Genomic DNA, 22,735 nt, shown 5'->3' on the forward strand with positions numbered 1-22,735 from the left:
TTACCTCACGATGAGTTAGAAGTCTCTCCAAATCTGCTGCCATTTGATTCTTGACACGCAGCAAAGCTGCCTTTTCTTTATTTAAGAGACTGGTAAAAGAGGATAGGAAATTCAGTAATAGCAACAGATAATCTCTTTTAATCTTGTATTCTGGTTGAAACATGCATTTTCTAAAGCTAAATACTGTCAACAATGAAAATCTGCTCGAGTAATTGTATCAGATGATCCTTTTGTATGTTTAAGCACTGGAATTTTTATAAATGGGCCTGAATGCATTGATGTATACAAAATCTTATTTAGTCAAAGTGTAATTCTATTCAGAATCTTATTTATTTATTTATTTAATTCTCTGAAGGGTAATTTAAAAACATTATCAGAACCTTCTATTATTAACTATTGGTTTCTTCTTTGCAAAATGAGCTCATTTTAGAAGTAGAGTAAGGTTTGCTATATCTGCACTTAGGTATTAAAAAGTGAATTCCTCTTGTTGTTTGCATCACTACAAACAGCACACGCTGTACTCTCAATGTGACTTCTTTTGATACTACTATATTTAGAATTTTGAAAATAAATACAAGAAAGCATAATGTGCAGCTCTCCCTTTCAGCTCTGTAGTTTCTGCAGAACTTGTAAATGTATTTTTGCTATTTTTTATTTTGTATTACAAGAGAATCAAAGGAATCAAGTTTGCCTTGTGAACAGCGTGACAACTATTTCAACATACAGGCACGTCTTTATAGTGCAACATCAGGTTTAACTTTGTCCTTTGTTTTCATAATTATAGAATATGAACATTGTTCTGCATACACATTCCGGTTCTACACAGCAATTCATCTAATACAATTAAATGTATTTTCACAGCCCAAACAACAGATTTCAACAATAAATCTCACACTAATGCATACCTAATGCCAGCACATAATTTTGTTTTGTTAAAAGACATAATTTTTCTTATTAGAACCAATGTTATATACACCATTATCGTGACTTAACTAAATAGATTTTGCAATATAAACTGTAATATAAATCAACAACTATGCAAAATGCAACTCTGCATATGGAATGCAAATATGGAGGACTGAATCAGGTCATGAGTTCAAAAGCAAATGTATTAAAATCTTATAAATTGAACTGAGCAATTACATATATTGCAGACACAAATTATTCAGTATTCCCAATATTTAAACAAGAAATAATCAACAGAATAAATCAACATTTTCTTTAATTGTCTGTGTATCATTTGTTAGTTTTAAATGAGCAACATCATCATCCTTTGTCCCAGAGATTTTCTGGCAGTTCCTTACCAGCTCTGTACTGTAAATTATGACTGTCAATTACTTCTAGGCATCCACTAGAATTCAGAAAAATTGTATACTTTGGCCATTTTTTTTTTTTTTGCTTTACTGAGTTATTTAAAAGGAAAGTATTAACATTTATGAAAAACTACAAAGATATTACAGTATTTTCAAGAATGTTATTTTCTGTGATGTTTTTAATCATGATGAAATTGCTGTACTATGATTTTCCTGGGTTCATTTGTTATAACTTACTGATATGAAAGTTTTTCTTGGACTTCTGTACTTCCTAAGAGCAGAAACCAATCCATGTAGAGAATGACTCACAAATGTATTAGAAAAGCAACAATAAAAAAATCCCGTATGTCTTAAATAGCGTACTGAATAGGCATGTACGTCAGTATTCATGACTAACCAGAAATTCACGTTCAAGGTTTAATTTCATCCACAGACTAGAACCCATTCTAGTTATACTAGTTGCACATTCTGAAAGAACATGACACAACTGATCCATGTGGAGCAGCCTCAGCATTGTTCTAATTTTCTTTGTTTATGGTCAAATATAGGAATTAGACTGCTATTGTAAATCAGTAGCACTTAATGTGTTTTCTGTCATGTATAAAACCCCTATGAATATAGAATTACCAAATCAACTGCAGACTTCAGATTTAGTAATTTTGCAATACTTATGCTTTTTCATCATTGCAGACAGAAGAAAATAATTCATACGCTTCTGAAAGAATACTGCAAAAGAGGCATATATACACTTAACAGAGTGAGAAAGCAGAGTTATCAGAAATAACGTTAATAAATTCACACCTGTAATGACTAAGTAAAACTTCCTGAAAGTTCAGTTTGGGGAAGAAGAATGAACATTTCCCCGTTAAGAAAATGTTCTGAACAGGCATCTTGAATGTAAATGGTCAACGTGGTTCTAACTTTAAGCCATCTCACACTTCCATCAGCAAGCAGTTTAAACTAATCCAGTTCTAATTTGCAGTGCAACAAATCTGAGAGCAGTTCATTTACAGTTCATTTCAGCTGACCTAAATGGCAACTGCTGCTGAAAGATCATCCCTCCCTATCCCTAACCACAAAATGGTACTCCCTCTTTGTGTTGGTACTAGAAAAATTGTGACCTCACGAGTAGGTCACTTTACTGACCTGGATGAACACTGGAGTTTTTTTTAAAGTCATTTTTCATGTGGATCACCAACTTGATTCACCAAACACAGTGGAAACCTAAGGCTGAGCATAAGACTGCCCCATTTGGTGACAGCGTGTCTTTACTGTCTCACTATGATCTTGAAACCGTAACCTGTGAGTCTAGACAAACCAGCTTCTTGTAGCTGAGCTCAAGGGTTTTGACTTCCACCTGAAGACACAGGATCTTAACCTTTTTTAACTCACCATATTTTCAAGTTTTCATGGTGCGGAGATGTGTTTAAGCATTAAACAGCACTGTATCAAAAAAAAATATCTTCCAATGACTTGAACAGTAAGTCTTGGGTGAAAAAACATGTGAATGCTTGGGAGAAATGGACTGTGTTGGGATGATCTAATATCCTTTGAGGAATTTAACAGCACAAACAGCTGTTCTGAAACTGAAGGGCAAGTGTAGACCTTGCTGTGCTCAACAGTCCCAGCCACTGGCTGTTCGTTCCATTCTGAGTGTGGGGAAGGTGCCCTTTGTGATATATCATGTAAGTCCAAATATCCCCCCAAAAGTCCGGCTGGAGAATTAACAAATAAACAGCTCATGCTTCTCCTGTGTACTCAGGTTTCCAGAGGGGGGAAAAAAAATGCCTAGGAGGACATGTAATTTCGTTCCACCATGCCTTCAAGACCTGCTCAGGCATGAATCCAAGGACCATGAGCACAGGACTTACCAGGGAATACACTTGTCTCATACACACCCATTGCTCATAGCAACCACTGGCTTGTTTTGTTTTGCTTTCCTCAGGATCTACAGGCAATGTAGCTTGGATATCATAAGAAAGACATTTTTAGGTGATGTGTTGTTTTTTTCTGGAGAATGAATACTAGCATTTCCCAGTCTCAGACTTTTAAAACCCTTCTGAATTTGGGCAACTGAGGCATCTTTTAAATTTTTGATCCAAGTATACCAGCTACTGGCCTCTACAGAAGCTTCTATTATTAGATATTCAGGATAATAAGTTTATGTTGGACACACTAAATAAACATGGTTTTATGTATTACTGGATTTTATTATTGCTTCTATTCAGTTTGACGAAAGGTAGGTTTCTTTTTCAGAGAATCGTGCATTCCAAATGTTTTATGAAATAAGGATTGTCTCTTTCTGTTACTTTTAAGTTAGAGCAAGATAAAGTTGAAAATCGAAGTTCAATCTTGGTGTTTTTTTTCACATTTTATGTTCATATCCAAATATTACTGTCAAAACGATCAAATTTAAAAATAGTATATGAGAAGGCTTTGTACATAAAATTGAACCTACAACGTGGGTATATCCCATCTCTGCAAATTACTGATGATTAGCTCAGAGAAGGTAGTTAGTTTTGAAAGTTTGAGTTTTCTTTATTAACTCATGTAGTTAAAAAGGGAGGTATAAAAATTCTTCAAATATAAGTTCTTCAGAAGAGATCTCTCACTGTGCAGCTAAATAATGACAGATCAAATTTTTAAAGACATTTAGGAGACTGCTGTTTAATGATTTCAATTGGAGTGCTTCAGGTGGTGTAAGAACTCCTGTCTGAACAGTGTCCAAACTGAAAATGAATTACTTTTTTAAATTGTAAAAGATAAATCTAAAAAAACAACCACAACCTTTTTTTAAGCTGTACTTTTTAAAGTTGTAATACAGGTCAGAAAACATATATTTGTAGAAAAAAATATATAGTTGTACAAACGTTGTTTAAAAGGCCAATTGCAGTAGTGTTTGGATAGATGATGCATGTTACACAGAATGGTACTATTCTCATAAAAAGCTCATTGCTCATTCTGTGATGGGAAAAACTCAACTAACACTGTATGCTGAGCTTTATAATATTTGAATGGCAATTAGAAAACCCCAAATGTTTGGGTAAGAAACATTTCAGTATATAGCTTCTTAGTTAGCAAAATCCTTGTACTGCTTCTAGGTTTGCCACACAGTTAGGCTTTTGAGGAGTGCTTTCGGATAAGTGAGCTACTTTTAAAACTAGCAATTGGTATTGAGAAATATGAGTACATTTAAAATAAATACCTTCTCTTTATGAATGAAGTCCTGTTTAATGTCGCCAGTTATTTATATACCTAGATGTTTTAGCAGAAAACTATGTACCAAAACTACAATTACTTCACTACACACCTAAGAATGAAATCCATAGTCTTATTTTCCCACAGCATGACATCGTTACAAGGCATTTCTTTTCAAAAGGAGTGCTAAATGTGGTGTTTTCATTTCTGGTTAAAGAACTGCATACTCAAGAGCTTTCTTTATAATACAAAGCAGTCATCCACATACATACAACTGCTCTTATTAACCATCACTATTTAATTTTATTAATGAAAGCGCTATTTGAACTAACATAAATGAGAGGTTACTTAATAGAATATCTTGATATATGTGGACCATCTAAAAATTCATCCTGTAGATGCCTTGTTATTCAAGAGCAGAGATTTTGTTACTGAAGTATATCTGCAGATACATGGCTGAGTACACAAGCATACAAGGTAGCTCCCAATTGTACCTCAGTTCTCTCCACTGCAGAATGCCAGCACAGTGGACGGCCTGTCCAGGAAAATTCTATGGTGGATGGGGAGGACAGCAGTAGTGATCATAGGCAACATTTGAAAGAGCTTTGATTACCCCTAAGTAACCTTTTCTCTCATCTTTGAGTGGCAGCAAACATGCCCCTTCACGCATGAAGTTAAGCAGTAGCACCACACAACCATGAAACCTGGAGATGGGTCCCTAAGTCGTTCATGGAAATAACTAACAGCATTGACAGCTGCTCATCTAAGCATTTACCCCAACCAGAATAGCTCTTACAGTTCATGGTAAAGGTATGGCTAAAGATCCACAGAACTGTGTGGAAGGTATTCCGAACAGAAACATTTCTCAACAAGCCACCAAAGTAGCTCCAGATCTGATGGAATAGATTACTTTCAAGCCTTGATTCACTCTGGTACATATTTTGACCATTCCTTTTCTTTCAACTTGCCAACTATTGACACGAGCAACCTTGAATACTATTTGAACAATACTGAAATAGTTTCTTCTGTCTAAGGAAGACATTTAGCCTTAGCTCTAGAGGTATGAAGCTTATACATAAGGACACATAAGCATCTCTGGGTAAAGTGGACCTTGAAGACCATGCTGGAAGTAAACTTGGATGGATCTTGGATGGACTTCTCAAGAGTCATATTAAAAGGATCTGTCTGAGTCTATTCCACTCTTCTTCTACTCTCAAAAATATTCCACTTACAAACCAACAAAAAGTTGTTTGATAAACTAAGAAAGACTGTTAGGAATATAGTGGTCTAAATCTTTTTATATAGCAGAGCTTTACTTGGAATACATTTGGTAGGGATTATCATTAATTTATCTAAATCATATTCTGATTCAGTTCTGCAATAGCTGGGAGCCAAAATGTTCCACAAAATATCCACTGAAATTACCTACAGGATATTTTAATTTTAATATAATTTTAATTCCATTTTAATTTTAATTTAATCTAAATCAGTAGATATACTGAATCATTAGTAGATACAAAAGGTTATCCTGACAGAAGATTGCTGGAATATAACGGTTCTCTGGTTAGAGATCCCTTCCTCTACATTTGATGCCAGTTACAGATATAGAAAAGCAAATGACCAACATTATATGGAAAAGCAACCAACATTATCAAGTTTATACATGATTACGATTTCTCCAGTGCTTGAGGAACTCTCAGCTAACGATTTAGGAAATTTGTTTTAAACATGTAGTTATCAACAACTATTTAAGGACTACTAACATGTACAAAAAGGCATAGAGATTAGGCTGTTTCCAATAATTTCATTGGGCTATGAAACTGGCAAAACTGAGGTAAAACTGTGATAAGGGAATATTAGACATTTCAGTTTAAAAGGAATATTGAAAACTACAGGAAAAAGCTTCTTACTAAAACATCTGATGTGTAAAGTGTTATCTTCTTGCTACAAAACCATTAAGGATAAAAATAGTTTCTTGTCAGGCCACAATTTCGTTTACAGAAAGACTGACCGATGGTGAGCACACCCCCGCTTGCCACAGTTGGGTATTGCTAGTATATGTTTACCATGGATGCTCACTGTGTGGTGCAGATACATTTTCCTCCCTAACCTTAAGGAACTTTAAGAGGCCAAAAATCAGTGGAGACTAACAGGCATCTCTGACAAATAATTCACTCCATTACAAATCTGAATTATTTTTTGGAGATGCTACTTCCTCCATGGGCTACTAAGGAAAGCTAACATGACCAGGTTCCCAATTTAAGTGCCTTAACTTGTAGGCTAAATTTAGGAAGAATATCTGGGCATACAGATTATTTGTGATGAGCTACAAAAATTCAAGAGAATAAATGCTAATAAGGCATTTAAGTTCTTATATATTTTAATGGCATGAAACATATATTTTTCGGAAATGAACTGACCAATCTACTGTTAAACACCTATAATGACTTCATCTGAAGAAATGTAGGACTGAAAATGTTCCAATGTTTATTTTTTCCTAGCTTTTGAGAGACTTTTGGAGTACACAAATAGTAAATTACTGCTACATGAATAGCAAAAAAAAAAAAAAAGTTTTCAAGTCACCTATACCTGAAAACTTAATTTGCTACTGACCAATTCTTTGATTATTTTATTCACAATTAGAAGGTAAGACCTTGCATATGGAGATATTATTGTGATTTCTCATCTTCTGGAAAAATATAATTTATCTTTGAGGTTTTTGTTGTAATATATCAAGTCTAGGAACATAATAAAACACTTGTTTCTGGAATAAAATCAAATAATCTATTCTTACTGAATTAAAAATAAGCCCAGTGAAACATACCCTGTCAGGGACTATGAGTGAAGATTTCAGATATTTCTAAATGTATTATTTTTAGTATAGTTTTATTTGTATAATAAGCCTTTTTAGGTATTCATCCTTAAGGTTTAGCAAACACTGTCCCAAACCATCCAAACACTCTGAATGAATGCGTAAGGAAATGGCCTCAAGTTGCACCAGTGGAAGTTCAGATTGGATATTAGGAAGAATTTCTTCACGGAAACGGGGGTTAGGCATTGGAACAGGATGACACAGGAAGTGGAGATGTTGCCATCCCTGGAGGTATTTAAGAGACATGTGGCTGTGGTACTTAGGAACACAGTTTAATGGTAGACTTGGGTCCACCACCTAGTAGTGTTAGGTTGATGGTGGGGCTTGATTTTAAGGGTCTTTTCCAACCTAACTGATTCTATGACTCTATATGTAAGACACCATGTAGGATTAAGTATTTAGCTATGGTAAGACTTACTTTTTCTATTCTCATTGCTTTAACAGATTTATTGGAAAAACTGTGTTTTTATTTGCATTAATGTTTCATAATTATTACCATGTGCATTTCCTAAACTAAGACACCGCAAAAATGCCTAACAGATAAAACACTTATTCTTCTGTAGTGCAGTGGGACACAGCTATCCACTTCCTTGAAAATCAGGTGGCAAATTATTTTACAACAGTTTAGCTGGGAACCAAATGGTAAACACAGTTTATAAAGGTATTTGATGGTGGGAAATTGCGCAGTGATCTGAGAGTTCTGACAGCTGGACAGAACAGCAAATCAGAGTCTACACTACATGAAGCCTGCTCATGTCACACCTGAGTTACTTTTTGCTGGTAGGCTAATCTTATGTTTCTGTGACTTTATTTCTTTACTTTTACTTTTGTACATCTAGTATGTCATTCTTTCCTTCTACTCTTCTGAATTTTCCTGTACTTCCTGAGAACTCTTCTCAACTCCAGATTCATTTTAAACCTGACTCCCTCATTCCTTCTTTTCCAAACCTAAAGCCTATTTTTATGACTGTATAAGAGAATTCACAGATGCTAGAGTTCCAGCATAAAAACTGGACTTAGTCAATGATGGAGTGTCTACATCTGCTACTTTATGGACAATAACATATTTTTTTCTAATGATAAATACATAAATTATTTTAATTTCAATTTAAAATAAAGAAACAGCAATTTTTATTACCTGACATCTTTTTCAAGTTGTGCAATACGTTCCTTCTGTAGACTTATTTGAGAATCTCTCTGTTGCACAGTTTCAATGAGGTATTTATATGGCTGTTGAACTTGACTCAACAAAGAATTTGCTCTGTCAAGCTAACAAAAAAAAAGCATTACTAATTTTAAAATTTATAAGGCACAATGATGTCTTTATTACTGAATCATAATCAATTGTTACCAATTGCATAGTCATATAAAAACCAAACCTGTTAACTCACAAAATTGCAACAAACTATATAATTTCACTACAATCATGCTACCAGCGTCTATATTCCCCTAGTTTGCATATTTCAGTGTTTTAATGTAACAGCTTCCATTTATGAAAAAAAGGAGTATACAGAAGGCCTCTGTTTGTTCGCTGTATTGACCACAAGTGACATATTTTTAAAATAATATACTCTCACAACGGAATTTTCATGTTGGAAATTGAATCTAAATACAGACACAATAATAATGGAAAAAAGTCCCTTCTTCTTTAATCAATTGCTGTATATGAACTGTAAAATCCAACAGGATGTTTAACAGAGTAGTATAAAAGACCTATCATACCTACGCATAGGAAATGAACCTTTCTAGCCTTATTCCCTGCACAAATTAGGATCACTAGGAATAAAACAATAAAATGCAATGCTAAATATTAATTGATATGGTTTGTGTCCTGAGCAGTGTAACAATAGCATTCACTATACAGAATTAAGATCAAACATCCAGATTTTAGCAGTTTCAGCTGCTGGAGTACATACAAGTCAAGAACACTAACCAGATTTGAAAGAAAATAAATAAAAATATTTTAGATATAAACAGGTCTAATGGAATGAATTTAATCATTAAGCTTTCCAATTAGTTTATAAAATTTCTGAATAGATTACACAATCTGCATTTGCCAAATCAGACTCAGGCGCAAGTTGTGCTATACACTGTTGTTCCAAAAAAGAAGAAAAACAAAAAACAAAATGAAACGAAATACCCACCTTCCTACAGAACTAGCCTAAGTAACATTTCAGGACTTTCCTAAGGTCAGATTTTTCTCTCATTCCCAATTTTCAAAACATGAGGCTATGTTGCCTAAGTTCTTTTCCTTCCTTCTCTGATTCCATTACATTTTATTGCAGTTTTACTATAATACTCTCTACTCTGTCAAATGTGCAAAGAACTTGCAATGTAATGGTTCACATTTATTAAAAAACAGAATTTGGACAAAACTTTGCTTGTTCAATATACTGACCTTTTTAAAAGGAGAGTTATCTTCACCTCATGTTTTAAAAAGTGTAATGAAAGAAAATAACATTGCACATCTTAAAATTCATATGAATCTTTAAGTATTTAAATAAATTAGTTAAAGAAGTTACTCTGGTCCACAGTGAAATTCCAATTTCATTGTAAAGAAGTAAAAATAAGAGGCAACAATCTTTTTGAAGAAACAAATCTTCAATAAATTGATAAGCAATAAAAAATAAGCTATTAGTTTTCTGACAGCAGAAGCTATCAAAGAGATCCATTTCAGGAAGACAACTAAAGGAGTCTTTACATGACATAGAGATAATTTCAAGACATGGAGCATTAATGTCTAGGATGATCTAAAAATATCAGCATAAAACCTTGAGGCTGCCATTAAAGGAGAAACAAAATTAATGCAACTCGTGTTTGGAAGAACCTGTTCCTGATAGCCTAAGAAATTTCAAAGGATTCTGTCATCACAGTGTGAAGTTCCTCGCTGTTCTCCTTGATAAGACTTGAAATACTTCAGTAGGAAAGAACAAGTGAGGTGTTGTAAGCTTGTTTCAATGCTGCTAACTCATCTATTCGCTTGTTAATTTTACTAGCTAGAACAGATCACATTTACTAAAAACAGCTATCCCTTCCCCCTCCATAGTGGTGCTTTTCTGCCTAATTTGATTCTATAGACCTAAAAGAGATTGTTGTTAAACCATAATAAATTAAGCGCTAAATGCATTTCTTAAATCAGTTTTACTCATATACACATATACAAATGAATTAAGCATTATTATTGAGCAAAAGTATTATTTTTTGTTAGCAACTTGAACTTCCTTCTGCCTAAATGTAGAAAATTCTTATGTGTTCCTGCGTCATTCTTTTAAGACCTGAGAACAGATAAGATTCTGCACACTTAAATAAAGCCTGAAAAACTATAATGGGACTGACTGAAGACTGGTAAGTTTTCTTCAGCAGCTGAGCTTTTCCTCTGGGTTCCAACATTCAAGCGGGTACCATAGTTCCATCAAATGAATTAAAGAATGGAGAAGTGGGTATTTTCTTCTTGGTAAGGCTAAACTTTACAAGAAGATCAATATGATTCCTTTTCTATAAAGCTCTCCTTTCTGTAAACCTCAGCAGCAATTGGCTGAGAATACTCCATAAAAAGAATCTTAAAAAGAGTACCCATTGTAGTTATTGTAATCTTTTTTACCCCCTTTATAAAGTTTTTAAAAGGTTGTATCATAAATACTGCAGCAGAATCCAAGTATGGATTCCAATATGTAATCCAAGTTCAAAACAAAAGCTGGTGCAATCACTTTGTCATCAACTTTCACCTAGATGTCTGAACCAACTGTCAATTGAAGGAATAGTAATGGGCTACCTGAGCATGATGTAGGCTACAGGATCTGTTTTGCTTCTTAAAAATTTTCAAGAAACAAGAAACAAGACACCTTGGTGTAAAAATCCATCCTAGCTCAAGGCAAAACTAGCAAACAGAAATTAATTTAACTTTATACATACTTAATAGGCTTAGTAGCTATGCATTAGCTATCTGCAAGATATTTAACTTACTATTGAATCACATTCTGATTTAAAATATACAATTATATGACAAAAGATCAAGAAAAGGCTACATGACATCTCATGGAAATTCTTCCAAAAATGAGGTGAAGATATTCTAGTGGAATTTAGCAGGAATTTGAATTAAGGTCAGTGATTCTAAATCTCTCATGAGTGATCTAGAAGCAAATGTAAATAAAACCAGTGGTAAAGAGAAATCTATGAAAGTGGAAACCAGACAGTTTTGGGAAATAAAGCACATATTTTATTAATGATAGTGTAAGGCTAACGATAGAAGAAACTACCAAGGATACGACTGGATTTAATCACTTCATGTCTTCAAGTCAAGGACATTTGAAAGGTATGTTTTAACCAAATACAAATTACTAACATATAACTGGAAGAATCCGTAATAAGTTGTAGTATTAGTCAAAAAAAATAAACACAAAAACATACACTGTTTGTATATATATTTCTCTGAAATTATATATATAGTTACATATATAAATATAAATACATATAAAATACATAAAATCCAAGTTTTTAAATATGCAGAAAATTCAAGTATTTGCACTGTAAATAGAAAGATACCTTTCATATAGTTATCTTAATTTATAATTACTATGGCTTTAAAAATTCAACTGTTAACTGTATTCCCAAAGCAGTTAGCCTGGAAATTTCATATGGTGGCAATATCTAACAGCAAATCTAGCAGTTCTTTGGTTCCTATGAGAAACTTGGAAGACAATCTTAAAAATAATTTTAAAAAATAGTTCTACTTCCAGGAGATTGCAAAATGATTTTTGTTTAGTGTTTATTCTCTGTGTCAGCGTAATATGCGATTTCAGCTATTACATACAGACGTTAAAAAGATCATGAAATTTAACCCATTGTAACATTGTCAAAAAGATTAATTTTAGCTGCTTTTTTTTAAATGGCTAATGTCAAACATTCCCTAGATTTGTATATTCAAATGACTCAAGAGCTGAACAAAGTACGAAAGGATTTACAGAAATATCTTCAAAAGTGATTTAAGGGCAGAGCTGTGTAAAAAGTAATGAGGTATTCATTGAACAATTAACTATCAAACAGAACAAACTAGTTTGGCTAGCTGGTTTTCTGTTCAGAAATCAGAACGTTGTCTGTCTGGCCTACATTCTTGTGTAGCCTATAAAGTAATCCCTCTTTTGATCTTCATTTCAAAACACAATATAAACTTCTTTGAGAACGTTTAACATAGAGTTTTGGTTAATTATGAGGCCATTTTTTTGACATCAAATAGATAATAAACACTGTTTAGAAAATATTACATTTTATGAACAGCTGTTCTGCAATGTTTATAGTTTCTACAGATTTGATTTTTTTTGTAGCAGTAATTTACCTCTTGTGAAATCTGTGTTACTTGTTCCTTCTGATGTTCCAGATCTTTTACAAGCAACGAGTTTTGCTTTTCTAGCTGCAGTAACCTCCTTGCCAAGTGAACACTGTGCCAACAAAAAGCAAGCTCAAGTTGATTTTTTTCCCAAACATGCAAAAGAAATTCTCACAATTATACTTAAGAACTTGATTGCCTTAATTTTTCATCAATATTTAAATATTAATACATAAACTACACAGTGAAACCAAGCAGAATGGTCAAATCTTAAAGAACAATGAAAATGTTATAGAATTTAACAGCACTGAAATAACATTCACATAGTTATGCCATTGTAGTATTTCTTACAAAGCAATTACCTGTATCATTTGTACAATCTATGCAATTGCAATAATCATGTCAGGATGTTTCAATTAATTATGAGCATTTACTTTTTTAGCACTTTAAGTAATCACTTTAAGTGGCTTCTCCTTAAATCAGTTTTAAAAAATACTCACCAATATACATTTTGTAGGGGTACAGCAAAAAATGTAATACTTGATCATTTTCTAAACAGAGGCAAATCGTTTTGTCTGACATTTAATATGGTAATTACATGGTATCACCATTTTATTATTATTATTTTTTAATAAACTATTTAACAGACCCACAAATTATTCAGCTACTTGAACTTCATCTTGTTGCATGTTTCGTGTCCAAAATTAGAGAAGTTCATCATCAATTCAAGAGCACTGTTCTATAGACAGCAATGGGAAGATTCAATGGGCAATTGCAGGGCCTATTTCCAGATCTCTAACCTAGCCTTTCAAGTTGTTATTACAGTCATTTAGTCCTATTCAATAGAGTCAGTAGAGCCTGAACATATTCCACTAAAGTGGACTCTTGGACAATGAGATGAAATGTACTCCAAACTCCATTGACTGTATTGCTTAGAACTCGATTGACTATAATGGGAGGTTAGATGCCAAATCCCTACACTAAACCTATGAAGAGATGTCTAAATTTATGTATCCTGGAATGATGGGATTGTAGGATTCAGTAGTTTGGCTACTTATTGTGAAAAATATATCTAGATAAGCTATCGCTGTACCCCTCCATATTTAGGTATTCCAGCAACCAATCTATTATACAACTATGACACGAGATAATTCAGAGTTCTAAAAATGAGAAAGATACATGGGGCTAATACTCATCCCTTTTTAATGTGCTTTGACCACTCATCTGATGGCTCTACACAACAATCTATCCTTCCAGTCAAATGCGTACCATTTTTCAAAAACTTCTACATCAAAGAAAGGGAGGAGTTACTCCAGATCATAGAATCTGAATGCATACTGTCCATAAATTGAAAATCTAAGACTTTGAGTCTCCAAATAAAGTACAGCAGTGTTATCTAGTTCTTGACCACAATACTGAACCTATATGAGCCTAAGTGGCCTACAGCTAACCAACAGGAAAATTTTATTTACCCTTAAGCTGAGGTTTAGACTATGTATAGCTAGATGAGTATATATACTTTCTCTGAAAATTTGACCACTCATAACCACCACCTTTTCCTCAGTAAAAAGGAATACACTTTTAGATTTGGCAGAAGTCTTAATATTCTTCACTTGTGTTATAAACCTACCCTTTCATACAGACAATCTTACTTTCACCTTGTATGTGAGGAATGACCTGAAATTGGCAACAGCATTCACTAAGAGGTTGGTTCTTTCTCAGTTACTCCTACAAGGAGCATCAGACTGTGTAAACATTAACTGAGGGAAAGAGACATCCTCCAAACTAGTTATTCAGAGTTTTGTTTAAGAGATATGAGATGTGTGTTAGGATCCCATCTAGTACAAAACAGAAAACAACCACTTCTCTAATATCTCTAGTTAGGGACCTTATGCATTAGTCTTTTTATGCATTAGTTTTCATATTTTTTCCAGCTACAACTATTCAGTGAACTTAACCTGAATTCTGAGTATTTAAAGATAAGCACAAGTATGTATTTCAAGTATGCTTTTCAATATGTTTTCTGACTACCTTAAATTTAAAGCAAAAGGGACAAAGGTACTGCATCTCCAAAGACTGGAAAACTTTGATTCCGACTACAACAGAAAATTATGCAGTGCTCAAGGATGTGATAACTGTTAGCAAACCACTAGAGTATCCCCGCTAGCATTCTGGCACTTGCTAATTTACACTCTCCCAAACAGTTTCTATGCACAGTGGAGGGGTTAGTGTAGGCCAGCAAGCATTACTGTTAAGTAGTTCTCATGCAGTTAACTTACGCTGAGAGTTCAATTTGAGAGTAAGTGGGCTACTACATGCCATTTTGTCTCAATGCTTGAGAATGTTCCCAGAGGGGTTTAATATACTAGTATGGGTTCACAGTGCCTATGCCCAAAGACATGAAATAGCACAGAAAAAGTAGAAGCAAAGAGGTATAGACTCCATGATACACTATGCTTGAATAGATAGGTTTTGTATAAAGTTTTAATCTGACACTGAAGTGTGTGTTGTGAACTTAGAAGAGCTCTTCATTTAGGATTCCAAAGGTCTGGAATTAAAAAACAGATTATTATTCACATTTGTAATAGATACTCTTTCCAGAGAGTAGAAAATGTACCTGTACTTATTTAATTGCTCTGAACATAAAAGTTGGTGTCAGAGAGACTTTGCTTTCAAGCTTTGGAGCCAAAGGCATCACACGCTTTTTCTACATGGCAGCTATCCTTGAGTCAGAACAGCAGCAAGTAGACCATACAGACACGTTTATGGCTTTTTTAAGGTTCTTAATTATAGAAGATAAAGAAAATCTATGAAGTCTCCAACATCATTATGAAGAATTGAAATTAGCTTTATCTGTCAATGTCTTTTGGAAAAAAAAAAAAGGAGTTATGATGCATACATTCTGACAGAGCCACTTCTAAGCTCAGGAACTTATCTTCTAAACATTTCTGAAATCCCAGTTTACTGATCATCAGATTCATCATTCAAAAGTGATTTAGAAGAATCCTTGAACGTGTACATAATCTGCATCTAATAAATCCGAACCTAACATGGTAGGAAAAAAGAAGGAAACTCAGAAGACTGCTGAAACTCAGAAAAGTTCCCAAACTATTGACAGAGGAGGAAGGAACTGAAATCTTAGGCAAAGATGCTCCCACTAGTCTCCTAAAACAGACATACAACAAGTTTATGGATTTTTTTTTCCTTTTTTGCTTGAATTTTATGCAGTATAAAAAGAAATCATACTAGGAAACAATCTGATGAGGCATAAAAATGAAAAAGAGTAAACTAAGCTATGCCAAACTTAAGTACTACATAAAAACTTTATGATTTCTAACAGCAATATGCAACTCAGTGCATGACAGGTCTAATATGACTGACAGTATTAACAACACTTACTTGAAAAACAAGTATAAACTATGGAAGAGACAGTATGCAGCCCATAAATCTTTGCTGCAAAAATAAACAGGCCATCATTTGTCCTTACTTCTCATTAGTAACTATCATAGTGTATTACTATCCTAAAGGACATTAAATCTTCTTTTTATTGGAGAAGGTGGGGGGGGCAGGAGGTTAAGAGGGCAAAACCAACTAAACACACATTTGTAGCAAAACCAAACAGCTATACATGACAAAAGCTGCACTTCCAGCTCCTGAAACACAGATAGCTGAATGCTAGATATATATCCTGTGGAGCTGTGCGACATGTTTATCTTGTCTCTATTCCAATGTGTCCACCAATAATGGTGGGGTTTCTCATTTTGATGGAAGAAAGTGTGGTCAAAGTCTAACACTAACATAAATTACAGTGTACTTTCCTGCATTCAAGCAAATTGTAGGCACACTCGAAATGCAAAGAATGAGTCTAATACTGAGAGAACAACCTTCTTAATTGTTGTGTCTTCTCTGTCAGGCTGGAGACAAAAAAAAACATGTTACTCTGACCTGATATTGTAGAGGATGTGGAATCTTCATCTATAATCAGAACTTAACTGTAAAAGGTCTTGAGCAATTGGATTTGCTCTGAGCAGGGTGTTGGACCCCACTGACCTTTACATGCTTCTTCCAACCTAAATCACCCCACTACTCCATGACTTTAATCTTAGGTTATGTTTTCTTTTTATACTATATGGATATATTTTGAACAACCAAGTACTTTTTTTGCTTAAGAATAAGTTTAAGAATATTATAAATTATATAAAATATTGTAAATAAAACTACATTCCCTATCTTTCACAGTGAGATGTACACATCTGTGTACAAATTATGCACACAATGAACTATTCAAATGTCACCATTATTTCTTAAAGATAATGCATACTGTAAATTTATTATTTTAAAATTACTATGATCAAGAGCTATGCTATTTAGCCTACATGTCATTTTTATTTATTGGTCAAATAGGATCAGAGCAAACTTAAACATGTAATCAGAATCAAACACTGTGGGTGTAAAGATGAAACAAGATGCTCTAAAACTCTGGCCTTCTTAATTTCCTGACAGATATGTTTTTGTTGCAAATAAACAAAATAATTTTAAAGGCATTAAAGAACTTATTTCCTTATATATATATATGAAGAATGTAACTAGTATGCTTTTATAGCTGCTTAATTTTTATACAATTAAAATTAATCTTTCTGAAAAATAAGAAAAAAATCTTAATCTAGAAAAATATCTATATGCTCATTAGTATATATAAACCACATTAACAGGTCCTACTCTTCACTTTATTTCTGTATTTTTAAGTCATTAAAACGACTGTTTATGTTAACCAAACTGGCTAGTTTCTAAGACAGAACGTACTACACACATCTTCATTTACTTTATCTTGAACAAGTAAATTCAGGAGCCACCTATTTACCTTTGCTTTAGTCGTCTTTTGGCTGTTGTAGGAACATTAGCACCATAACCATATGAGAAGAGAACCCTTTCAGCTTCAACTTCATCTTCCACTGCAAAAAAATCCAGAAAGGTACTATTATTAAGGTGTCCTTTGAAGAATACAATTACAGTGTAAGAACTTACAAACTTCTAAGTGATTCTATTTATAATTATATACGTGCACTTTTTTTTTCTAGAAGATAGATTTTCAGTTGTTGTAAAATGACACAACCTTTTGGGCTTTAGTCGAACAGTTTTGTTGACAATTAGCATTAATACAGTGCCATACATTCACTTTATGAGACTGGCAGGCTTTTCACTTTTTATTTTTGAATTAACATAGGACTTAATAAAAAAGTAATAAATAATATAAAAGTAGGAAAAATAAAAAATAAAAAAAGAGGTCAGTGCCCTGGAATATTCACTACCGGTATGGTCACAAAATAGAAAGTAATATTACAAGCTTAATTCAGCAGAACAAAGATATGTTGCTGTTTGTTTTTTCTAAATAATGCATTTTCTGTGCATACATGAGAAAGTAGATGAAGATAAAATTAGGGAGTGCTGGACATAAACAAGTCCATGGGATCAGAAGAGACAAATCCAAGGTTGCTAAGAGAGCTGATGTCACTGCAAGGCTGCTCACCATCACTGAAAGACTGTGATGATCAGAAATTTCTGATAATCTGAGGAAAACAAATACCATACCCATCTTCAAAGAGGGCAAGAAAGAGATTCTCTGAAATGATAAACCAGTCAGTCTCTCGTCAGTCTCTGTTAAAGTTATGAAGCTAATCTCCGTACTTCCAAGTATGGACAAGAACACGGTTGGGAACAGGTTGCAAAAACAAATCATGTCTGACTAACCTGATAAACTTCTGTGATGAAATGAGTGGTAGTAAGAGGGAGAAGCAGAAGTTGTTCACCTTGACAAGTGTAAAGACAAAACTTTTGATACAGTCTCTCATAATATCCTTAAAGCCAAACCAGCATCCATTGGGTGGGTAGAAAATTGGATGGACCTTTGGTCTCAAATTAGTCATACAAAGTCCAACTTTGAGTCAGTCATTCAATACTGGCATCTCTCAGGTGTTAATACTGCTCAAAATCTTTACTAACAATGCAGACGATGGGATACTGTGCACCTTCAGCAAGTTTCAGAAAGATACCAGATTGGGGAGGTGGTATCATGGACTGTGGAACAGGGCTGCTATTCACAGGGACCTCTACAGGCTGGAAAAATTGACTGACAATAACCTTAAAGTTAAGCAGAGGCAAATAAAGAGTCCCAAATCTGGGATGGAGTAAGTCCAGACACTAGCACAGGCTGTGGGCTGACTAAATAAAAAGCAGCTTTGCAGGAAAAGATTTAAGGTTTCGGGTGGACAAGCTGACCATGAATCAACTTGTAGGAAACAAGGCCAACTGCATTAGCAAGAGTGCACACTGCTAGTCAAAGGATATGATCCTTCTATTCAGTACTTGTGAGACTACATGCAGAATGCTATGTTCAGTTTTGGGCTCCCCCATGCTTGGAGACATTGCTGTATTGAGTCCAGCAAAGGGTCACCAAGACCATAAAGGACCCACAGTACATGATTTACAAAGACAGGCTGAGAAAGATCTTCTTGCTGTCTCACACTACCAAACAGGAAGCTACAGTGAAAAGACAGACTTTTCTCAGAAGTGTGCAGTTATTAGGACAAGAGGCAATGACCTTAAGTAGGAACACAGAAATTTCTGACTAGATAAAAGGAGAGAGGTTTCTATTATGAGGGTGGTCAGATATTGCAACAGGTTGCTAGGAAAGGTAGTTGAATCCCCATCTCTGGAGACATTTACAACTTGACTAGATAAGTTTCTTAAGCAACCTGATGGACCTGCTTTGAGCAGAGGTTGGACTAGATGACCTCTACGGGCCACTTGCAACATCCACTATTCTGTAATTTGCAGGCTGTCTTCTGAATTTGCCACATAAACCAATTATGATATTTTGCAAATATCAATACTTTGCGATAACAATTTTTTTAGCTAAATACTTACTTTGAACTTCAAAAATGAAAGTTTGAAATTCTAATTATAAAAGCAACACAATAAATGCAACAGTTTGAACATTAAGTTCATTTTAGTAGTGCACAAGATGACTAAGAAATTCAATTTTACTGATAAGCTGTTCAGCCTAGATCAACAGTTTTCTAAGTATTTTCACTTTTAATATTCATGATATAGTCCAGGGCTTAGACTTAGCTAGCTTTGTAATGCATCTGGAAATGGCTGTGCATATTGTCGTTAGTGGTAGTAACAGTAAGTTGCAAACTGTAACAGTGACCCATTAATCTCCAAATATTCCCCTATCACCAGACATAAAACTTGCCTTCTACTGCAACACCAATCTGTCTCCTACAATGAGACTCCAAACGTTTTGCCACCTCATCAGTCCCATGCTCCTTATACGTCCTGCTCCCACATGCTGAACTTGACTTGTAGTCTCGAAGCAGCAAACTACTGCTGAGCATAGCTTCCAGTAACACCTGATCAATTAGCAACTGTCTGTGCCAACATGCTTCTTTCATGGCTTCAACAAGTACCTCCACAGAAGCAGAATTAGGGGATGCTTCCTCTTTTGCCACCATTTGACAAAGCTCACAGACTTTATGCCATTTGCATACCCCCGACACGACATTTACTACAATTTGGAAACCTTTAATATTAACTGAAACCCTTCATGAAAATACAAAAAAAAGTTGACAACTTAAATAGTATTACCCATTTGCCTTTTTCTTATCATTATTGACAACAACATTAACTGTAGTGTGCCTCTAAAATAGAATTTATGAGACAACATAGAATCACAGAATATCCTGAGTTGGAAGGGACCCACAAGGACCACCCAAAAATCAGACCGTATGTCTGAGAGTGTTGTCCAAACACTTCTTGACCTCCAGCAGGCTCAGTGCTGTGACCTCCTCCTTGGGGAGGCTGTCCCAGTGCCCGACCACCCTCTGGGTGCAGAACCTTTCCCTAACCCCCAGCCTGACCCTCCCCTGTCCCAGCTCCATGCCGTTCCCTCGGGTCCTGTCGCTGTCCCCAGAGAGCAGAGCTCAGCGCCTGCCCCTCCGCTCCCCTCGTGAGGGAGCTGCAGGCCGCCATGAGGCCTCCCCTCAGCCTGCTCTGCTCTGGGCTGAACACACCAAGGGACCTCAGCTGCTTCTCACATGTCTTGCCCTCCAGACCCTCCACCATCTTTGTTGCATGCTGTAGTATAATTGAATATTGTAAATTTAACAACTGTATACTATTCTAAATATTTATTGACAGATGAACTCATCCAAACAAAGCAGATCTAACCTAACATCTGAATTTTAAGCAAATTGAGATTATATGATGTGTAAAAATAGAAGATAAACTAAATCTCAAGAAGTTCTACAAGGCCAAGTGCAAGGTCCTACGCCTGGGCCAGGGCAATCCCAAGCACAAATAGAGGCTGGTCAGAGCATGGATTGAGATCAGTGCTGAGGAGAAGGACCTGGGGCGTTGGTTTACGAGAAGCTAAACATGAACTGGCAATGTGCACTTGCAGCCCAGAAAGCCAACCATATCCTGGGCTGCATCAAAAGAAGGGTGTCCAGCAGGTCAAGGGACGTGATTCTCCCCTTCTGCTCTGCTCTTTTGAGACCCCACCTGGAGTGCTGTGTTCAGCTCTGAGGTCCCCAGCACAAGAGGGACATAGCCCTATTAGAATGAGTCCAGAGGAGGGCCACAAGGATGATCAGAGAGAGGGCTGGAGCACCTCTCCTATGAAGAGAGTCTAAGGGAGTTGGGGTTGTTCAGCCTGGAGAAGAGAAGGCTTCAGGGAGACCTTACTGCAGCCTCCCAATACCTAAAGGGGGCCTACAAGAAAGCAGGAGAGGACTCTTTGTCAGGGAGTGGAGTGATAGGACAAGGGGGAATGGTATTAAACTAAAAAAGGGTAGATTTATATATTAGGAAGCAAATCTTTATTCAGAGAGTGGTGAGGCACTGGAACAGGTTGCCCAGATAAGCTGTGGATGCCCCATCCCTGGAGGTGTTTAAGGCCAGGTTGGATGGGCCTTTGGGCAACCTGGTCTAGTGGGAGGTGTTCCTTCCCATGGCAGGGGTTGAACTAGGTGATCTATAAGGTCCCTTCCAACCCAAACCATTCTATGATTCTATGAAAAACAATACAGAAATTCCAGTAAGTAGGACAGAAAAACTTGACTGTTGTGGCATTAAGAAGGCACCAGAACTTCAGATTTTTAAGGCTTAGTTATGATAGATAATTTCTCATGGGCTGAAATACCTCAGGTGGTGAAAAACATAAAAATAACTTAATCCGCCTTTCTCACAAACCACCTTTTTGGTTACAAGTTCAGGGCTGTATTTCTTAGAAAAGTGTCAATGAGATTCTACTCAATAAATCCATAACTGTCAGTACTGCCCACATAAATGTCAGATCAGGAAGACACACACCAAAAAATTCGGAAATATAGTAGATATCAAGCCAAAGAAACATTCTGTATTGGTATGTGCCTGTGTCATCTTGTTTTTTGTCCTTCCAGGCTGTTCACCTGACACTGTGATATAAAATGTACATTTTTGCTAGCGAGGGGAAACTCTTATTACTGTCATTTTTCACACTACTTAGCAAAAAAGTATGATTGTGAGGATACCGATAGTCTCAATCTTTTTCTTAAAAAGCTCCAAGCACTAGGAAGCAAGACAATCAAATGACTAGTCTACAACAAAAATCCTTCAACATGAAGATTTTACCCTGAAAAGGAAGAAGAGAGAGATGCCAAGAAAGTTTACCGTTGATATTCATGTGGAAACCACTCAAATGCTTTAAGGAGTGGCTATACAAATTCTTGATAGTTTCCTGAAGAGGCTGTTTCATGTTATTTCAATATTAATAAAGTGAGGCATGATGAGGGAATAAAAGTCAAAATTCAGTGATCTTTTCCACATGCACATTCTCCAAAGTAAAAAAATTATATGATTATATGACAAAATATACCTTGAACATGAAAATGCACAGCTTACTAAAAAGTCCAGAGAATCCAATGCTCACCCCTAACCGCTCAGCACCCCCAAATAGTGTAAAACAGCAGAAGCTTCATAACTCAAGTA

General features: G+C 35.3%; 1 protein-coding gene across 6 annotated transcripts in view; it reads right to left on the reverse strand.

The window, feature by feature from the left end:
- PIBF1 (progesterone immunomodulatory binding factor 1) overlaps window positions 1-22,735 on the reverse strand; it is a 147,165-nt gene that overhangs the window by 25,120 nt on the left and 99,310 nt on the right. For all 6 annotated transcript variants that reach the window (XM_080561162.1, XM_080561163.1, XM_080561161.1 and 3 more), the window contains 4 exons: window positions 17,568-17,658; window positions 12,716-12,818; window positions 8,522-8,652; window positions 5-89 (listed from right to left, as the gene is read on the reverse strand). In XM_080561162.1, the coding sequence (XP_080417288.1) occupies window positions 5-89; window positions 8,522-8,652; window positions 12,716-12,818; window positions 17,568-17,658 (410 nt within the window). The remainder of the gene's footprint in view (window positions 1-4; window positions 90-8,521; window positions 8,653-12,715; window positions 12,819-17,567; window positions 17,659-22,735) is intronic.

Source organism: Anser brachyrhynchus (assembly GCF_964034855.1).
Source record: "Anser brachyrhynchus genome assembly, chromosome: 1".
Taxonomy (NCBI): domain Eukaryota; kingdom Metazoa; phylum Chordata; class Aves; order Anseriformes; family Anatidae; genus Anser; species Anser brachyrhynchus.